Below are 17090 nucleotides of genomic sequence, written 5' to 3' on the forward strand. Positions count from 1 at the left end.
GGAAGTTATCTACGTGGATTACCATTAATATGTGTTATTTTACTGTTACGCCCAGTTATTAGTAACTAGGTCTTATATTATAACACTAGTATAAAAGGCCCGTTTCCGAAACAAATGAAACGGGCGCTAGCCAGGTTTTCCTCGTAGTGTGTATGTTTGAGAAACTGTGTCTGTGAGAGTGGCTGTGTCAGAGAGAGAGAGAGAGAGAGAGAGAGTGCATGTGTGATTGTGTGTCACAGAGAGATTGAGACTGGGTGCTTGTGTATCTGTGAGTGAGTGTGTGTGTTTCAGAATGTCTGTGTGCGACTGCGTATGTTTGACACAGTGAGAGAAACACAGTGTTCACACAGATACAGTGTGTTTGAGAGGTTGAGAGTCTGGTTTTCCCCCTTCCCTCTCCCCCTCCTACTCTTCCCTTCCGTTGCCCCCCTCCTTTTCCTCCCTGTCCCCCCTCCCCCCCTGTGTGTGTGTGTGTGAGAGTGAGTGTGTAGAAGAGAGAGACTGTGTGTGTGTGTGTGTGTGTGTGTGAGTGTGTGGAAGAGAGACAGTGAAAGTGTGTGTGTGTGTGAAACAGAGACTGTGAGAGTGAGTTAAGAGAGAGTGTGAGTATTAATATGTATGTATGTGTGTCTGTGTGTGAGACAGAGAAAGTTTATGTGTGTGTGTGTGAGAGAGTGAGTGTATGGAAGAGAGTGAAAGTGTGTGTGTGTGTCTGTGTGAAAGAGATACTGTGAGAGTGAGTTAAGAGAGTGAGTGTGTGTATGTATGTGTGTCTGTGAGACAGAGAAAGTGTGTGTGGAAGAGAGAGACAGTGAAAGTGTGTGTGTGTGTCTGTGAAAGTGAGACAGAGTGAGTATATATATGTGTGTCTGTGTATGTATCAGACAGAGAAAGTGTGTGTGTGTGTGTGTGTGTCTGTGTGAGAGAGTGTGTAGATGTGTGTGTGTGTGCGCGTGTCTGTGTGAAAGAGAATGTGCAAGGCTAGTGTCAAAATGAAGAGACAGCAGCAATATTTTGCATAGCAGAGCACAACCATTTGAGCCAGTTATCTTATCTCCCCTGCCGTCCCCTCCATACCCAATGATTATTTTTTTGTCTTCCATCCCCTCCGTGTCCCGTGTTTGTGTGAGAGAGAGAGAGGTGCTAGTAGTCCCTGTGACAGTGGAGGGTCAGTTGCTCCTTCTAGGCAGTTAAGAGAGAGAGAGAGTGCATGTGGTGGTTTTTTCCTCCCCTCTCATCTCCTCCGTGTCCCTTGTGTGTGTGTGTCTGAATATAACAGTCAATTTTCTTTTTTATTTCTCAAGTGTAGTGAGAATGTGTATATGTGTGTGTGAGAGAGAGAGTCAGAGAAAGTGTATGTGTGTGAGTGAGTGTGTGGAAGAGACACACAGTGAAAGTGTGTGTGTGTTTGTGTGAAAGAGAGACTGTGGGAGTGAGTTAAGAGAGAGAGTGTGTGTATATGTATGTGTGTCTGTGTGTGTGTGAGACAGAGTAAGTGTGTGTGTGTGTGAGAGAGACAGAGTAAGTGTGTGTCTGTCTGTCTGTGTGAGATAGAGACAGTGTAAGGGTGTGTGTGTGTTTGTGAAAGAGAGTGTGCAAGGCTAGGGTCAAAATGGGAAGCCAGCAGCAAAATTTTGCATAGCAGAACACAAACATTTGAGCGGGTTCTTCTCACTTATAGCCAATAGAGAGAGAGAATGAGAGAGAGTGTGTACGTGGTGGTTTTTTCCTCCCCTCTCATCTCCTCCATGTCCCTTGTGTGTGTGTGTGTTCTAGAGAGAGTGAGAGCGAGGTTAGTTTGGATGTTAGAGATCCAGTGCGAGGCAGCTGTGGGAGGGGGGAGTATTTGAGGGAGTCTGCCACATGTGATGTTACTGAGGTGCGTGCAGCCCGTCGTCAACTCCTTGTGAGAAAGGTCTCTGACCTGCCTTCTGTGATGTGTGCTGCTGTTGATCGTATCTGTGGTCTCGGGACAGCCTGTCTGCTGACACCATCACCGAGCCTGTCTGCGTCAGACTTCGGAAGATCTGGGCACACTTGAGTGTTGTAAAGTAGCAGCAACAACAATGAAAAAGACCTGCCTCTCTCCTAGCCCCGATCGTAGCTACTCTTTAGTTTTTTTTTTTTTTTTTTAATTGTTGGCTCGTGCCAGAAGGCAGATTAATGATCGTGTGAGGATGACACTTTCGTGCAGTTGCTAAGAGTAAAAATAAAGACGTATGGTGCCCACGAGATGAATTAAGTGTACTGTTTTGAGATGTAAGTTCAGGCTGCATTTTTTTCTTTTTTGTAGAAATCCTGAGTTTCATCAAAAGGAGATCAGGCTAACAGGCGGTCTCAAAGCGCTAGTTTTCTGAGTGTTAGGGAACTTGTTTTAGTCATCTCACATTGGTCGTCTCTGCAGCCGCTCCTCCTCTCCCCTCTGACGTCGCTGTGCTCCTCCGGGGTCTTCTCCAGGGGCAGTGACGTAAGGTTAGACGCGGAGTGGATGCAGAGACGTCAGCCAATGTGAGATGGCTGTCTTCGGAGGTGTGTGTTAGTTTTAAGATCTTTTTTGTGTTTTTTTCTTTATGTTCAGTTTGCTGCTGCTGCTGAAGAGGATAAGCAGCAGCGACCGGATAGAGTTAGTTTTTTCGGCTGCAGGTGGCGAGGTGGGTGATGTGGTTGTGGCGGGGGGGGGGGGGGGGGGGGGGGGGGGGGGTAGGGGGGGGGGGGGGGGGGGGGAATGCGCCAGGGGGTTAGAGGTGTTTCGTGGGCAGGGGAGGGGCTTGTGTGATGCGCCTGTGTGGGTTTGTGGGGCACTGACCGTTGTTGCAATTCGTTGAGTGTCAGTGCTCCGCCCTTACGTCATCACGCTTGACGCGTGGGCTGGGCTGACACTCATGTAGGAAAAGTGGTCTCTGCCACCTCACTTTTAGAACGTCGGGAAAGTGAGGCTTCATTAGAACGTTGGAGGTGCGTTTTATATAGAGAGATGGGGCCTGTGCTAAAATAGTATGCGTTAGTGATAAAATAACATGTCTTATAACTTAACATGTCTTGATGGGGTTGATAGATACTCAGTTATGAGTGTAGTTATCAGCTAATATTTGACCTTGATTTCCAACTTGACTGGTTACATTGCCTGACTATCTAGCTAAAGATACCTTATCCCATTTTCCTGGAATACCAATCTTATTGTGTGCTCTGAACACTCAAAGGGTTATATTACATTTTTTTTTAAATAATTTTTTTATAAGAATTCAGATTTACAAGCAATAAAATAACTTGCCAGAAATACAGAGAAAGTAATACACAAGAATTATTTCAATCAGGTAATTCTATACTCTTCCTTAGACCACAAAATAGGGAGAGTGAAACAAGACAAGGAGATGAATTAAACAACAGTAAACAGAGAAAACATGGTATTAACCTAATTATCCCCAGTTATTATTTATCTGAATCATTATTCCAGATTGATCGTCTGGTTGGCTTCTTCAAACCCAAAATGCTATATATTCAATTTATTTCATTGGAAACATACTTATTGTCCAATATTAGTAAAAATAATACACCTAATTTCATTTTTTCTCTTTTAAAGCCAGAAATTTTTTAACAATGCCAACATTCTAATCCAGTTCCCACTGATTAAAGTAATCCCAGTTTCACAGGCTTCACTCCTTTTGAATTGATATTACTAAGTAATAATTTATATTACTAAGAGGAATCATTAAAAAAGAAAACATTTTTTTAGGAAATATTTCTGAGGAAATCTTTAGGAGTCATACCCGGAACCCTGGGAAAACAACAATCTCAATATTAATCATCTGTAATAATATTCATTTTGTTCAAATTTCTGGTCTATTATCATTTTCAAAATCTTAACCGTTTCCTATTCCTGTAGAACTTCATTTGCTGTATCAATTTTTCTCTCTCAAAGGGTTTGATTAGGTTATCCATGTAGCTCACTAATAAGATTATATGTGAAGCAAAGTTAGTAACTACCACCTTTAGGTCCTGGAGCGCCTTCCAGATGATATTCAATGTAACCTTCACGGGAGCCAAAAACTCCAAGCTGATAGCTCTTACGGGTTTAGGAGTGGCACCGCCGACTCAGGTTCAGCTGTAAACGACTTCTGTTTCAGCATGGACTCCTAACTCACTCCTCCACTCCTTTGGACATGGTGGTTAAATGATTCGGGAGCGATGAAGTTGTTTCCAGGTCCAAGAGCGTCGACGCTCCTTTGCCGGTGCTAATCAAAGGACTCACCAACCCAGTCATCTGTGGGCAGCTCGTCGCGCAGTGGTCCCACACTTGCTGCAGAGGGGACAAAACTCTGGCCATCGGCGGCTGACCCCTGATTGTCCCTTTCCTCTCAGTTAAGGTAATTGCAGTTGCAGAGAGGAAATTTCAAGTAAACAAAGACAGAACTTCAGAGGACAGCTGGGCCGTTGAGCGTTCGAGCTTCAAGTCGCCATCTTTCCACTCTCCCTAGTTTGGGACACTCTTTGTCTGGTTTCTCCTCAGAAGCCTGTCTGATATGGGTAACCCTTCAGCATAGCCCTCTGAGTCATTGAAACACAGAAGCCGCGTCACCACTGCAAGGTGGTTATATTACATTTAATAATAATAATAAAAACTTATAACCTGCCATTACCATTCAGGTTCAAAGTGGCCAACAATAAGAACAACTAGACAGTAACTAGGAATTATATCAGATTTAAAAAAAAAATCATGTCACCTATAAACTTCTCAAAAAATTGAAAATGTGTTCTCATGATCAGTACTGAGGGTTATATTATAGAAAGATGTTCAATTAACTTCTCCAGAAGGGATAATTTTGCCAAACTTTATGCTACCTCTTCATGAAAGTAACGTGAACTCCTACAAATAAATATAAACAACTCTGTGCAAGCAGTTATTTAATTAAGATGTTTGAAATGCACAAGTACTGGTTACTCACCTGATGTAATATCATGGTTTACCCCTTCTACAGATATGGTAGCGTTAGTGATTGGATTGCTTTGCAGGTCTCTAACAAAGCCTTTCACTCCGCGATGTATCTGAAAAGAGTAGCAATATCTACTTAAACAATGCAATCGGCTTTTTAAAGTAAGTATATCTGGTCCTGTGCATAGCAATGAGATAGCTGTGGGAAATTACGTTTGAAAGATTTTTTTACAGCAGCAATACCAGGTAAAGTATGCAAAATCGCAACATTTTCATTAGTAATCAATGTTGTTTACTTTAGACCATAATGATATAATCACTGGCAGCTGAGTACCACAAAATGCACAAACTTTGAAGGAGAGAACAGAGACCAATTAGATGCCTTTAAGAGCACCATCTTTAAATATAGGGATGAGACGCTATCACTGGACCTTATGTAATTAAATTATGATATAGAAATTGCTCTGTTCTACAGTGTGATTCAGCTCTCTAGTCCACTTGTAAAGTGTGGACGGGTTTGCTCCCAAGGAAGCCATTAGACAGCTCCGCTGAGCTTCAGACCAGTAGTTTTACAAGGTAAGTGATATATTAATAAGGTTTGTGTCTTAAATTAAGCTGAATCCAGTTGAATTGAAGTGCAATTGGGATTTATATTGTGCACAGATAATTGAGAATATCATATGTTATTCACAGATGATTGAGAATAAGATATAAAATGTCACATACTGGTATACACAAATTGAAGGTATATATAAAAACAGAGAGGGTTTTTGACCAATGGTGGTGGTTTGAATGCGAGATTCTTTCATGGGCTCCTTATTGTGGAACCATGAGAGCCACTGAGGTCTTTTCCCTTCTAATATAATAATTTGGGAATTATTTTTAGGAGCTTTAACAGGCATTTCAATAAGTAATCAGTTTGTGTTGTTAGTATTACGGGAGATTGATTCCTAAACTTCTATCCAGTTGTAAAAATGTTTATTAAAACAGACGTATGAAATGAAGTGAATGAAAACATCAGATGATCAGGTAAAAGCCCAAATGAATCAAAAATGAACTGAAAATGTTTGTCCTGTGCACATCCCTAGGGATGAGGAAGGGATAGCAGATGGTACGACTTGATCTTTATCTGTAATCATCTTCTCTGTTTCTAGTTTGTTTGTTTGTTGCTCAGTTCTTTTACCTGCTCAATGTAATTGATAAGTGAATTCTTGTTATCTTCCCAGTAGCTCTTCAGAGTTTCTTCAGAGGGGAACTTTTCACAGCTAAGCTCTACTGTGATCTCAAAGCAGTTACTGCTGAGGTAGTTGAAGTCCTGCATGCCTAAAGAACCAACCAAAAGTGTTACTATGCTGTAGAGATCAATACAAGTCTTAAATTCAAACGAAGTACAAAAGATTATTTTTATACTAAATCTGCAATATGTTGTAGTTGATTTTGGCTACAGCAATAGAAACCTCAACCCTCAATTAATTGACAGAACACATTGCTGGGTGTGGAAGAGCAGACTGGATAGGCTTAGGATCTTTTTCTGCTTTTATGTTCTCCGTTTCTGAGTGAAGGTGAGGCAACTGTCTCTGCCAAAATGCCTCAGTCCTTTCAGGAAGGACCAAGACTAAAGGTAAACTACAGCAAACTGGAAGAGGCTCTCATTTGCTGCAGTAAATCACAAGAGCAAACCAAAGCAGACACAATAGAAGTTAAAGAAAAAAAATTAAAAAAAAAAAACTTATGACATCAGAAAAAAACTTTATTGCACAAGTCCCTACATGGCTACGTTTTGCCAAACTGGCTGCATCAGGGATAAATACAACTAACCAACCAGGGATGTATTTATCCCTGATGCAGCCAGAGAACTTATAATAATTCGAGGCAGCAAGCAAGGTAAAAAAGCCCCTATATATTCTACCTTTGCTTATACCCTATGCTGGCTATTAAAATGTTTTTATTACATATTGTGTTGACATTGTAAGTAGTACACTGTGCCATATTTTGTATTGTTATTTGAATATTTTTGCTGCTGTAACTGTCTATTGCTTATGTTTGACTTATTCTTGCTTTATACCGCCTTGAGTGAATTCCTTCAAAAAGGTGGTAAATAAAGCCTAATGAATGAATAAATAAATAAATAAATAAAATAAGTCACACTCAAGTAAGGGAGAATAAATACGAGGATCAGAGAATAGTAAGGCATTTGCCTCTTAAGATGTGACCCTAGAAGTCATCTGCTGAGGACTTGGAGATGCCTTTCTTTCATAGGATGAATTATATGTTGAATAGCACTACTGAGGAGGTGGATCAATACCATCCTTTTTGTAGGGAGAGAAAAATTTGTAAAAAACTAAAAGGTAGTTCTGTGAATAATTACCTGATCCTAAGCAGACAGAGAAACAAATTCTGTTTTGTGTAAACCAATCTATAAATTGGAATCTACACCCAGAAATGCTGAGCTTTGCCTTGGACTCAAGGAGGTGCCATAACCACAGCGATCATCACTTCAGGGACTAGAAGACACAATCCTGGATGTGGGACTCCATCAATTACGTAAGTAAGAGAAGAAGTCTGCATATTTGTGCCAAACTAAGCTAAGTAAATCTATTTATTATCCTCATAATTCATTTTATGTGTGAATGTTATTGTCTTTCTCTCCTTAAAGTGACTAACTCTGACTACTTGTATTATTACTGGAGTGATTCTTTAGTTTCTTTTTTTGTTGTTGTTGTCTCTTGCTTACAGATTCTCTCATTTATAGAACAAAGATTTCTAGATTTGTACCCTGGATGCAGTATCTCTGGCCTACAATATTATTCTTTTTGGGGTCATAAAATGTCACTGTTTGGAATGGTTCACCCTTCGGATTTCTGCTATTGTTCCTACAATACTACTGTTAAGATACTTTACCACTAACGTGCAGTTTTAGCACAGATCCTGTATTATGTAGTGAGACCTAGTTAGTAATAACTGGGGTTAACAGTAAGATAACATGTCTTCACAGTAGCCCACATAATAACTCCCCCCTTAGGCTGCTACCACATGGAAAAATCAATTGGAAGTTTAATTCATTTAAATGTCATTGCAGATTGAAATTATACCCAGGATGACTTGAGACACAGAGTAATGAACCTTCGGTTTGGTTTTGTGGGTTTAAATCCAACAATCTTCCGAATGGCTTGATGTTTCAATGGTATAACATGCTCACAAAAAGGTAAGTTACGAGTTCACACATCAAGTCATACCTTATATCAGTTGCTCTCAACCTTTCTTCGGTTGTGACACACTTGTTCACATATGTGACACATGGAACACTAAAATTCACAGCTGAGCAAAGAATGCCTATATATTTCATTGTAAGTTTAATTGTAAGTTTAGTATGAATTTGCATATCCCACATGGATATGGAGGAGTGGCCTAGTGGTTAGAGCACCAATCTTGCAATCCAGAGGTGGCCGGTTTGAATCCCACTGCTGCTCCTTGTGATCTTGGGCAAGTCACTTAACCCTCCATTGCCTCAGGTACAAACTTAGATTGTGAGCCCTCCTGGGACAGAGAAATATCCAGAGTACCTGAATGTAACTCACCTTGAGCTACTACTGAAAAAGGTGTGCGCAAAATCTAAATAAATAAATATCAAAAAGCTGTATGCAACACATATGTGGAGGAGTGGCCTAGTGGTTAGGGTGGTGGACTTTGGTCCTGAGGAACTGAGTTCAATTCCCGGCACAGGCAGCTCCTTGTGACTCTGGGCAAGTCACTTAACCCTCCATTGCCCGCCGCATTGAGCCTGCCATGAGTGGGAAAGCGCGGGGTACAAATGTAACAAAAAAAAATGTCCCAGATTTCTCAATTATCATACAACAAAACAAATATATATTCAAATTCTAGTGTCACCTCAGTAACAGCAACACCAAATCCTTCCACTGCCAGATATTGTGAAGCAACACAAAAAATGCAAATATGCTACTCAGAATCTAGGACAGCTGACCTGCAACATTTTTAGTTGGGGCTGGAGGCAGCAGTTATTATTGGGGATGCTGGGAAGCAGAAATGGACGAGTTTGAGAGATTTCAAGAACCTAACTCTCAAAATTGCTGGTCTCAGCTTGCAGGCACTGATTGTTGTAAAGGAAGTACAGCTTTACTGTCTACATCAATTTTTTTTGTAATACACCTCCCACCTCTTGGGAACACACTGGTTGAGAAGCACTGCCTTACATGTATTAAAGGGCCTGATTTACTAACCTTTCCCCCTAGAAAACACAGAATTAGAGAAAAGCTTTAGTGAATTAGGCCCATAGTTTGCATTTCTTGAATAGCTGTACAGTAATTTGATTGTGAGACCACATGTTAACATGAGACTAACCTCCAGGAACACTGTACCAGGCACCACCATTGGTTGTTCCATCCACAAAACTACTATCGTCGTCATTCTTACGGCATGATGGTCTGTTAGGATCCGACATGACTGGATTAAATGAGGAGTAGGAACGAGCTAAACTTTGGAAGATGGCATCATCAGGGCAGGAACTGTATTCGTGAACACTACCTACAAATTAAAATCAGAAGGGCATCACAAAAATGTAAAATGTTAAAGGAGAGACCAGTTTATATCTTTCCTTGCAACAAGAATAGCTTCTTCCCGCTTGCTGGTACCAGCAACTCTAGACAAGTACACATTTCGCAGAGGTATTACATTTCAAATTACAACAGGAAGAGGAATTAAAGCAAAATGTAAGGGGGCTTCAGTCATTTTTCATGGATGAAATGGCCTTTTGGTCAGTGATGTATGCCCTGGTTAATCAACTCTATTGATTATTGCAATGCAAGTGCTTATCTTTTTCATCTAAGCTTCACTGATAATTTGTCGGTATAATCCCTATTTATTTTAAGTTCCATAAGCCACCTTTTGTTAGATCAGCGAGGATGTCGTATTAAACCTAAGGCTAGCCCTTGATGGGTTATGTGAGCCTTTCAGAACTGGTGTTGGAGTTAAGGAATAATCTACCTCATGAGGTGCACCAGGAAGGTAAAATCCTAGGGCCAGATATTCAGCAGCACTCATTCGGACAGCAGTGGCTCCTATCCAGATGTGTCACTCACCAGGGCCATGTTCAGCTTTTAACAGCAGCATTAACCAGGTAATGTCTTCTCTGACTGCTCGACACTACCTAAGTAATACCACAGCAGTCCAGGAGCAGAACCGAAAATTCTAATCTAATCTTAATCTGACACTTCTATACCGCTAAATTCCCACTATGGGTCCAAAGCGGTTTACAAAAAAAGTTCAGAAATATAATATGTCAGTAAAAGTAACATAAAATGAATAATCAATAAACAGTTTGTAACCTAATTTGACAAGTAGATATTGATTAAACAAAATAGTTTTAAGGTTTTTTTTTTTAATTGTAAATAAGAATTCTCAAGTGTTAGATCTTTCATAGTTTCTTTTAGACGTGAGGCAATAGATCGGGGGGAAAAGAAGAACATTATTGCTTTTCAGTTTTCTTGTCCCTCTGTCCATTTCAGTGTCCCCTGTCTGCCACTCTGTTCTTAAACATTGGCCATGTACCCTCTCTGGATTAATACATATTTTTTGGTCAGGCTCATTTTGATATCTTTTTGGATTAATTCTTCTGTGCTGTGTAAATTAGAGTATAATGTTAGCCTGTCAAATAAAATCTGTTAAAAGAAATCCACTAGAGTGTTTAAGTAGTGATGATATCTTTATCAGAATAATGAATATTCTTTTCCCATACGTTTTCTGTATACAAGCCCTTTCCTTCTGCTTCAAAACATCATATAGCTTATGTACGTGATCTTATTTTATTGGACTGCTTCAAAATGAATGTGTTATTTTTTTCAGTATCAAGTGTGAATTCGGATTAAAAAAAAAATAGAGGTAAACATACTATCAAAGTGAGGGGTCCTTTTACTTAGGTGCACTGAAAAGTGGCCTGCACTGGTGTAGACGCATGAAGGTCCATTTTTTAGCGCACCTGCAAAAACGTTCTGGGGGTTTTTTGGCTGAAAATGGATATGCGGCAAAATAAAAATTGGCGCGCGTACATTTTGGGCCCAAGACCTTACCACCACCCATTGACCTAGCAGTAAAGTGTCACGCGGTAACCAGGCAGTAATGGTCTACTTGTGTTCAATGCCGATTACCACCTGGTTAGCGCAATTTCCGGCATGCTTAGCGAACACGCATAAAAAATGAAATTACCGCCAGGGCCACGCAGTAGCCGAGCAGTAGTTCTAAATTGATGCGCATACGTGGCTTAGTAAAAGGGCCCCTTAATCTCTGGTCTGGTTCCAAGTTTTAGCTTATACTAGAATTACAAGACGGACATTGTCCAGTCTCCATAAGAAAGGGAAACAGAAATGAAAGGAAAAACTTTTATTAGGATCAATTTAGTGCATGTCTATCCCTCAGCCAGAATACTGCTCTTGTAATACTGATCATAGGAAGGCTCAATAGCAAATACAACTGGGGAGAAACCAAGGAAAGGTATGAAAGAAAGTCGATGACATCCCAGTTCCATACTTGTCCTGCCAGTTGTAAATTTTTTTACTGGAGTACCAGTAGGCTTCGAAATCAGAGGATGGAAGAGCATCTTGCCCCACTTTAACACTTATGTCATCTGGATTTTCTCTCCCCTATTAACTGCAAACAGTTTATACATTTTAAATTACAAGGAAAATCCTGAGATACAAAATACAAATTGAATCATGTTGATTTTTCTACTTCTGTACCCCATGTTGAAAACCACTTAAAAACTTTCAGGAGGGGGAGAGGCAATCATTACCATGTATTCCTTAAATCAAAGATCTTCAGTAATATTTACCACTTCGAGTCTCATCATAGGGGTAATTTGCAACCAGGTCTCCTCCATGAAGGTTGGCTGAGAGGACAAAGGGAATATCCATAATCCAATGAATGACAGCCTTAGTCTCAGGTGCAAGCTATGGAAAGATGCAACAGTATTAATATTGTACAGTATCAACCAACACTAGTGTATTTAACAGAGAAGACAGACAGGCAGGCAATCCTGAAAATGCAACAGTATTAATATTGTACAATATCAACCAACACTTATACTTTGCCTTGGACTATGTTATTTTCTATTGACAGCCTCACTAGTGTATTTAACAGGGCAGAAAGGCAATCCTGCAATCTGAAAATACTTTATAATACTGTGGCAGCTGCATTAAAAAAAAAAATGGCACAGAATGAGGTAGTTTTATGAAGCCATTCCGATACGTATGTAGCCACATATATGGATGAATCACTTCTTAAATAGTAACATACTGTGTTTCCCCGAAAAAAAGACATCCTCCAAAAATAAGACCTAGTAGAGATTTTGCTACATTTGTAAATATAAGGCCTCCCCCCGAAAATAAGACCTAGCAAACTTTTTTTTTGCAGCAGGGCCGCCGAGAGCCGGACAAGACCGCCCCCCGCCCCCCCACCCGAGGTCGCCCCCCCACCTGAGGTTGCCGGGGCCCCCCTCCACCCGCCCTCCGTCACTCCGGAACTAACCTTAAACTCCTTTCACCTTCGCAACGCAAGTTCCCAGCAGCAAGCAGCAGCAGGGCAGACCTCTCCTTCCTTCCATGCCCCGCCCTCACCTGACATTACGGTACGTCAGGCGAGGGCGGGTCATGGAAGGAAGGAGAGGTCTGCCCTGCTGCTGCTTGCTGCTGGGAACTTGCGTTGCGAAGGTGAAAGGAGTTTAAGGTTAGTTCCGGAGTGACGGAGGGCGGGTGGAGGGGAGGCGACCACGATCCCAGAAAAATAAGACATCTCCCCCAAAATAAGACCTAGCGCATTTTGGGGAGGATAAATTAATATAAGACAGTGTCTTATATTCAGGGAAACACGGTAGTAGATGACGGCAGATAAAGACCTGTACAGTCCATCCAGTCTGCCCAAAGAGGTAAACTCATTACATAAGACATGAGGTGATACAAGATGATACAACATTTATGTGCCTGAACTTGATTTGTTCATGCTATTTTCAGGGCAAAGACTGTAGAAGTCTGCCTGGCGCTGTCCTTGTTCAAAAACTTTTGAAGTTGTTATCGAAGCCCTTGATAAGCTCCATTCCAGCCAATCCAAATCTATCAAGACACAATCAAGACGCAGACTGTAGAAGTACACCCCATACTGGCTTTACTTCCCAATTACCAGTGTTGCCACTCTGCTAAGGTTCCTTGGATCAATTCCTTCTAAACAGGATTTCTATGTGTTTTGAATTCCATTACAGTTTTCAACTCCACTACCTGCAGCGGTAGGGCATTCCAAGTATCCACCACCCTCTCGGTGAAAAAAATACTTCCTGACATTATTCCTGAGTCTTCCTCCATTCAGCCTCAATTCATGGCCTCTACCCCCTTCCTGTTTTTGGAAAAGTTGTCTTTGTGGAATACCACCTGCCAAATATTTGAACATCTGTATCATATCACCCCTAGTTCTCCTTTCCTCCAGGGTATACATGCTCAAGTCTCTCCTCGTACATCATGCTATGCAAACCACATACCATTTTCATCACTTTTCTTTGAACCCTTTCCAGCCTTTTTACATACTTAGCAAGATATGGCCCCCAAAACTGAACATAATACTCCAAGTGGGGCCTCACCAATGACTTCTACAGGGGCATCAACACCTCCTATCTTCTACTGGTTATACCCCTCTCTATGCAGCCTAGCATCCTTCTGGCCATGGCCACTGCCTTGTTGCATCATTTCATCACCTTGAGATCCTCGGACACCATCACTCCAAGGTCCCTCTCCTAAGCCAAGCTTACCAATCTCTCCCCTCCTATCTGGTACATCTCTTTTGGATTTTTGCAACCCAAATGCATCACTCTGCACTCCTTCGCATTAAAGTTTTAACTGCCAGACCCTTGACCATTCTTCCAATGTTTGGAGATCCCTCCTTATAGTTTCTACACTCTCCAAACTATTCACGCTATTGGCTATCTTCGTGTCATCCACAAAAAGGTAAAGTTTAACTTCTAACCCTTCAGCAGTGCTTCTCACAAATATATTAAACAGAATCGGCCCCAGCACAGACCCCTGAGTCACTTCACTGCTCACTTTACTTTCCTCTGAGCAGGTTCCATTTACCAACCCCCTCTGTCACCTGTCGGTCAACCAGTTTCCAATCCATTTTACCACATTGGGTCCAAAGTTCAGCCCTCTCAGCTTATTCACGAGTCTTCTGTGAGGGACCATATTAAAGGCTTTGCTGAAATCCAAGTAGATTACATCTAGTGAATGTCCTTCATCCAGTTCTTTGGACACCCAGTCGAAGAAGTCAATCAGATTTGTTTGGCAGGATTTTCCTTTGGTAAAGCCATGTTGCGTCAGATCCTGTAACCCATCGGCTTCTAGAAAGTTAACTACTTATTTATAACATTTGTATCCCACATTTTCCCACCTATTTGCAGGCTCAATGTTGCTTACATAATTCCGTAAGTGGTGATTACCAGTTCCGGATAGGAGAACTACATAGTTGGGGTAAAGGGACAAATTAGGTTAGGTTACAAGAGGAAAGTTTGTCCTATGATAAGAGCTAAAGGGAACTATCCTTCAGCAGCAACTCCATTATTTTTCCCATGCCATCAGCTCCTTCTTCAGGTATTCCCCCATTTTACCAAAATCAGTATGTCTGAAATCCAGTACTTGTTTTGTGTGGCTGCACTCTGCTTTTGCTCTTATATCAAACCATATTATGTTAAGATCACTATTGCCTAGGTGGGCACCCACCCAGACATCTGAAACACTGCCTCCATTTGAGAGCACTAGATCCACAAGATTCGTCAACCCTTCCCTCGTGGTCACCATTTGTCTGAGTAAGGCACTTTGACAGGCATCCATTATCTCCCTACTTCTTTCCGAATCTGCTGATGGGATGTTCCAATCCACATCAGGCAAGTTGAAATCTCCCAGCAACAATGCCTCCCCTTTCTTACAAAGTTTATGGATATCTTCGATCAGATCCTTTTCTAGCTTCTCCATTTGTACTAGAGGTCTATAGAAAACACTTGTGTAGATACAGCTTCCATCTTCTCTTTCCAGAGCAATCCATATAGTTTCTTCCTTTCCCCAGGTCCTCTGCATTTCAGTTGCTCTGATATTATTTTTTACATAAAGTGCAACTCCACCACCTCTTTAGCCCTTCCTATCCTTCCTAAAAAGATTATAGCCCGATATGGTCACATCCCATTCATGAGAGTCATTGAACCATGTCTCTAATAGCAACAATATCCAAGTCTTCTTGAAACATTAGGGCTTGCAAGTCTTGAACCTTTTTACACAGGCTACAAACATTTGTGCTCATTGATTTCCATGTGTTTTTACATGCATTTAGATGGTTACTAACCCCACTAATATCATGTTTTTGCTGGGGGTGGACTTTCTGATTTCCATTTCTTCCTATTGTCACCCCCACCCTCTAGTTTAAATATCTAGAAAACATATCATCTGAATTTCTCCCCAAGGATCCTTTTTCCCATCACAGAAAGGTGTAGCCCATCATTACAGTACAGTCTGTGATTTTGCCATGTTCTGCCCCATTCTCCTATGTATCTGAAACCTTCTTCTTTACACCAATCTTCAAACCATTTATTGTTTTACGTAGTCTTTCCTCTCCCTTCCCATATGTAAGAATAACTGCAGAAAAAGCTGCAGTCCTAACCAAAAGCTTGAGTCCATCCCCTAGTTTCTTGAATGCTCTCTGTGCTCCAAGCTTGCTATTGCTGGCCAGGTTATTTGTCACCAGGTGGATTACAATATCAGTATTAGAATCTTCACTTTCTTCTTGGATCATATTCATTATTTGGTTGGTATTTCTGGTAGCTGAGGATTCTGGAAGGCATTTCACTAGATTGAGTCCCCTGAACCGTGCTCTTAAATTAATGCCTCTTATAATGGAGTCTCCCAGCAAAAAGAGTTTTCTGCTTTGAGCCAATCCATCATTGTTTTGCCGGATGTCTTGGACTGATTCACATTGCTTGCCTCTGGCTCCTCCTCAGTACTTCTTTTCTGAGCTTCATAATGTTGCAATGCAGCAAAACAATTATACAGGGGTACAGGTTGAGAGGGTGAATGTCTCTGTGTCACAGGTCATAGTCTACCTGAGCCTACTGTGACCTATCTATTCCTTTTTTGCTTTATTCTCTGTGGCAGTGCTGGTAGAAAATTGATTGGGAATTGGGTAGTCCTGGATGCTTCCTTGATTGCATCCAATTCCTTTTTGAGTTTGTTGATTTCATCTTTCATAGTTGATATTCTGAGAGATGAAATCAACAAACTCAAAAAGGAATTGGCTGCAATCAAGGAAGCATCCAGGACTACCCAATCCCCAGTCAATTTACTACCAGCACGAAAGTAGCATCATGATATGATGGAATGTACTTTGCCAATGTGTGTGTGCACAGGGCTGACATTTGGGCAGAATGAAGGAATTCACAGGTACGTGTATAGATTAGAAAATACCTTAATCTATATGTGCACGTGCATAATGTACACGACTTCACTAATACCTGCTCCCAAGTGGTTGTAAGTGCTGGTGCCTGCATTCACAGCACATTTGCTGCCAGATACACTAATATTTTACAAAGACAAGTAGGTGCCTTAATATATGCAGCTTCTAGTAAGTTTATGGCAGGATTTAGTTACACTGCAAGCAAAACTCCAGAGGTACAATGAAAAAAAAAAATCAATGTTAGGAAAATAGCTACAAGTTCCTTTGGGTGGCCATAAAATGGAATGAAATTACTGCCAGGAAGTATCTTGGACATGGCTTATTTTTAATGAAAATGACTGTCAGGAAGAATACAAAACTTCTTATGCCCACCTACATACCCTCTATTTGACAAGTGGCTGTGGTTCCAAGAATAGGAGAGAAAGACCCCGGAGATTCAAAATTCAAGGTCCTTAAGCACCACTGTTTAAGTACCTCATTATACTTTAGTACTAGTTCACACTATGATAAAAGTGCTAAACTGGAAGCTGTCTATTTTCTTTTTAACCACATAATTACAGCTACTCTGGTTCTCTTCAATACACATATCCTTCCCCCCTCCCCCACACACAAGACAAGACAAGACGGCATAGTGCACTGACAAGGCTCTGTTCTGTGCTACTTCTGTGCCCTT

At 41.1% G+C, this 17090-nt stretch overlaps 1 protein-coding gene across 1 annotated transcript in view; it reads right to left on the minus strand.

The window, feature by feature from the left end:
• The window catches only part of CPE (carboxypeptidase E), a 122753-nt gene that overhangs the window by 33653 nt on the left and 72010 nt on the right, over positions 1 to 17090 (minus strand). The window contains exons 4-7 of the mRNA XM_030192675.1: positions 11772 to 11889; positions 9290 to 9472; positions 6114 to 6253; positions 4944 to 5043 (exon numbers count right to left, since the gene is read on the minus strand). Coding sequence (XP_030048535.1) covers positions 4944 to 5043; positions 6114 to 6253; positions 9290 to 9472; positions 11772 to 11889 — 541 coding nt within the window. The remainder of the gene's footprint in view (positions 1 to 4943; positions 5044 to 6113; positions 6254 to 9289; positions 9473 to 11771; positions 11890 to 17090) is intronic.

Source organism: Microcaecilia unicolor, chromosome 2 (assembly GCF_901765095.1).
Source record: "Microcaecilia unicolor chromosome 2, aMicUni1.1, whole genome shotgun sequence".
Taxonomy (NCBI): domain Eukaryota; kingdom Metazoa; phylum Chordata; class Amphibia; order Gymnophiona; family Siphonopidae; genus Microcaecilia; species Microcaecilia unicolor.